The 4,637-nt window shown below is 39.9% G+C and overlaps 1 protein-coding gene across 1 annotated transcript; it reads left to right on the top strand.

Annotated features, from left to right (window-relative positions):
• Nucleotides 1–816: 816 nt before the first annotated feature.
• LOC131833182 (transmembrane protein 230-like) lies at nt 817–3,850 on the top strand. Its single transcript, XM_059176358.1, has one exon. It carries the CDS (start codon nt 1,262–1,264, stop codon nt 1,691–1,693), a length of 432 nt encoding a protein of 143 aa, XP_059032341.1. The 5' UTR covers nt 817–1,261; the 3' UTR covers nt 1,694–3,850.
• Nucleotides 3,851–4,637: the final 787 nt, after the last annotated feature.

The raw sequence follows: 4,637 nt of genomic DNA, 5'->3' as shown, positions 1-4,637 counted from the left end.
TGGTTTAAAGGACTTTGAAGATACACCATTACTTCTGTAGAGAAGCTTTATATTCTAATTTGGGTAAATCTTGGTCAAATATAAAAGAATACACATTTAAAAATACAACTCACTGGTAGAACTTAAAATCCACCTTCCAAATGAGGTTAAATTGAATTAAATGAGATTGTGTATATAGTAGGTGATAAATTTTATGATGAATTATAAACTGGTAAGAAGGGATAGGTTAATAAGAAGTAGGCATAGAGCACAGAAGTGAGAGGAATCCTATATTTGGTTGGTAGAAAATGCATGAAGCAGAGCCTACAGCTTAGGTACAAACTCCAAGAGTTGAGAGAGAACTTAGAGATCTCTCTCAAGTCAACCCCTCATGAAGAAGGAACCCCTTCAGCAACAGCCTAACAGAAGACCACACCACTTCTCATTAAACGCTACCACTCTAAAGGGCACATCACTCCCACAAGGCAGCCAATTCAATGCTCAGGCACTATAACTTAATGTGATCTATAAAATGAGTCAAAACTTAGGCATGAGATGCCTAAAGTTTTTGGACATGACTTGCCCTTGATCATGTCAGGACCTGAGCTCCATGGGGGCACCTCTAGAAGCAAAGCAGTTTGCATCCTTCATTCAGTAAGTACAACACAATGATCTCCTGCAGTGCCTGTTAAGATTCCCTTCCCTGTTTTATAGCAGGAAGTAGGCTTTTAGATACACATTATGACCACGGATACACAGTTAAGAAGAGGCAGAGCCAGGATTTCAGCGAGGTTCGATGGCAACGGTCACATCTCTCCTGTCCCCTAGTTAGCCATTGGAGGCTGATCAAATTAGTTAAGTGTGCTGCATGTTAGACCAATGGAAGAGAAGAGAGGTAAACGTGGGACGTGATGACGAACATGAACGGAAAATGGAAATTCTATGAGATTGAGTGATTGAACTCTACTGAATGTAAGCTAATCTACTCAATATGAATACTTGTAATGACAAAGGAATCAGAGTTGACTAGAACTGCCCTAAGAAAATAAAGACGCCAATATAACATCAGACTATCAAAGTAATCGCAACTTTTCACGATAAAAGAGGAATATCCATCAAGAACACGGCAGTCTTGCAGAAACAGTTCTTTAGGGGGAGTTCAGATGAAAAAGAGATGCTGAAGCGAGCCTCCGCGGAGCTCGGGGCAGCCGTTGGGTGGGCGCGGGGGCCCTGACGCCTCCACCCGCTGCAGCGGGCGAGCTCGCCATCCACTCCGCCGGTTATGGTGCCCAGTCGCACCAACGTGGCTGCCGGGATCCCCAGTAGCAAAGTGAAATACTCAAAGCTCTCCAGCACTGACAGTGGACACATTCATCGTCAGAAGGAAACATTACCTGCCGAAGCGAGCTTTAAGTTGCAAAGATGTACAGTGAGAGCTCACATATTAAAGTTTAAGAGAAGCTCTACTAAGATTCCTTATAAGGCCATTGCCTGGGCCACCGCGCAGTTTTTGATTGGTACCTTTCTCGTTATCGTGGGCTGCCTCCTGCTGGCGGGCCACATCAGCAAAGTGGGCGCCAACCGGGCCGTTCCGGTTCTGATTGTTGGCATCCTCGTGTTCCTGCCCGGGTTTTACCACCTGTTCATCGCCTACAGAGCGCACCGAGGCTGCCAGGGCTACTCCTTCAGTGACCTTCCGACCTGCGATGACTAGCCCCCACCGCAGCCAGGAGCAGAGGACTCGCGGAGGGGGCGGAGCGGAGCCTTCAGGCATTTGGGAGAGGCTGTGGAAACCTATGCCTCGGGACTAAGGAACTCTGCAGCTTTGTAGATATTTAGCAAAACTATGGCCAGGTCTTATAAATTCATCCCCAAAATGTTCACTGAGCTTACAGTTAGCCAAACCCAAAGCTAAGAAGTGCGCCATTTTTGTTTTCCTGGCCCTGGCTTAAACCCCTGACAAATGTTTCCACATGGATATACAGAGTGGAAGAAAAGCAACATTAATTGTACTGGAAAGTGATGTTATTCTGTAGAACAAAATGTTGCCCCCACCACCCTATTTAGAGCTGAACATCTCTTTTAAGTAGTCCTCGTTGATAATTTTATCTTGTGGCAAATGGAAAAATGCAGTATGTCTACTTTCATATTAGTTAACTTACTTGGAAAATTTCTGAGTATTTTATCCTCCATGCTTATCGTCAGTTTTGTGGTCTATGGATATCTTGGTAAAATCAAATATCAACATAGGAGAAATAAAGAGAACAATACAGTTGTGTTGTGTGGAGCTGTAGAGTGAGATAAAAGTGGTTTTACATCCCAGATGCCAATTTTTTAGCTGTGTAACCCTGGACAAATTATCCTAATATTCTGAGACAGAGTTTGGGACCATAATTCTTACTGTTTGAGGTTTCTGTAGAGGTCAAATATAGTATTTATATTAACAACATTGCACAGAGGTGTTCGCCAAAGTGTTAATTCCCTACTGTAAGATAGGATTTTATAGAAGATTGCACATAAAATTGACTAAAGCCACAAGTGAAGTGTTTCCATTTGAGTTAACCTAGGAAAGGTGACAACCCAAGAGAATGAGACTTCTCATCTATAAAGTCATCTCTTAGTTTAAATCAGGTCACTGGATTGTTTTTTATTCATGTGAGTATCTTTTCCTCTTGAGTCCTATATAAGAATATAGGGCAGATATAGGACTTGTGGCACCTAAGGCTTATGTAATTTGGAGGGGTCTCTTAAGAAAATACAAAATTAGGTATCATGCATAGCAAAGGACCTATATTAAGTATCATTAGCTCTGTGGTACATCTGGCTTTCTAGAGAAAGTAAAGGATCTGGAGAAAAGGACTGAATGTGGAGACATATCTGCAGTTAAGGCTGTAGTTCCAGATTAAAGATAACTGATGAAGCAGCATATTTTATGCTGAAAATAAATAAAAAATAAATTTAAAAAAAAGAATAAAAGAGATCATCCTACAAAAAGAAATACTTTCTGAAGTGTTGTAGATAAAGAATACAGGCATACTTTGGAGATACTGTGGATTCGTTCAATCCCACACTACCTCAATGAAACAAGTATTGCAATAAAGTGAGTCAAATGAATTTTTTGATTTCCCAGTGCATATAAAGTCATGTAAACTATATTGTAGTCTACTAGGTATGCAATGTCCAAAAAAAAAATGTAAGTACCTAAATTTAAAAATTAAAAAAAATGTAAGTCACATCTGAGTGACTAAGTTGGTTTAAAATCCAACTCTCGTTTGCAGCCCAGGTCATGACCTCAAGATCATGAGATTGAACCCCATGTTGGGCTCTGCACTGGGCCTGGAGCCTGCTTAAGATTCTCTCTCCCTCTGCCTCTCCTCCACTCCCACCTCTCTCCTGTTCTAAAAGGAAAATTTAAAAATATTGTCTTGCTAAAAAATGCTAATCATCATTTGAGATTTCAGTCCATTGATAAAATAACAATGAAAACGTTTGAAATATTGTGAGAACTATCAAAATGTGATGCAGAGACATGAAGTGAGCAACTTTTGATGAAGTGGCGCTAACAGACTTACTGGATGCAGAGTGGCTGCAAACTTTCATTGTGTAAAAAATGCAATTATTAGCAAAGTGCAATAAAGTGAAGCATAAGAAAATGAGTGAATGCCTGAATAGACTTAGATTTATGAAAGATAAAAGAGTACATTCCCTGGACAAAGAATATTGGCAACTCATAAAGGAGAAGAAAGATACACTCTTAACCCTGTTAACCCTTAAGATGCACAAAACATACCCAAGTTAAGAGTTTGGTGGTCTTCCTCTAGTACTATATTATGTACCCATACCAGACACGTAACAAATGGAATAAAATGATATATTTCTAAATACTAGCTTGAGATTGTGCAAAATGGACATGGAAAACATGAGCTGTAATTTGTTTGGGCTTTGATACACCTTCACAATCCTCCCTCTTAGAAAACACAAACTATACAAAATAGTCCATTGAAAAGTATCTGGTAAAAAGTCCAGCCCAACTTCACTGTGTATAATTAATATTAAAAGGAGGACACAGTGATGGAAAGGAAGTACTTTTTTGATAGAAGGTTAACCTACAAAATGGCAGTGAAGGAATGTCAGTTTAGGTATCAAAGATCCATATATGGTCAATAGTGCAAACTTCAGTGCATAGATGACCTTACCACAAAGAGAACAGTTAGGCAAATAAAGACAAAAGGAGTATCAGAACATGGTCAGATTATAGAAGGTAGTATTAGAAACTGGAGCATTGTTTAAATTTCAGATATGCCATTCATGGTGTGTGCCGTAACTTTAAAACTATAGTTCACCAGGTCACATATCTGATAACTCTCGCTGAATTATAAATTATATATATTTGGCTCTTCTGTTAATTCAAAGTTTAGGCCAATTTCTTATAATAATATCCTTTTGACAAGATTGGATTTCCAGCAGTGACTGATAGCTGGTCATCGTGGCTGACTGTCTGGGCAGGCCAGGTCACTGGGCACAAGAGATGCTGGCAGAGAGGAGACCACAGCATCACCCATCTACGCACAGAAAACTATTTCCAAGAACACACTTAGAGTAGGACACTGTCCCTAATTTTTGAAACAAAGCATATCACTTTATCATTAATTTTTCAG

Source organism: Mustela lutreola, chromosome 6 (genome assembly GCF_030435805.1).
Source record: "Mustela lutreola isolate mMusLut2 chromosome 6, mMusLut2.pri, whole genome shotgun sequence".
Taxonomy (NCBI): Eukaryota; Metazoa; Chordata; class Mammalia; order Carnivora; family Mustelidae; genus Mustela; species Mustela lutreola.
The sequence above is the reverse complement of the archived record's forward strand: the minus strand, read 5'-3'. Positions and strand labels throughout refer to the sequence as shown.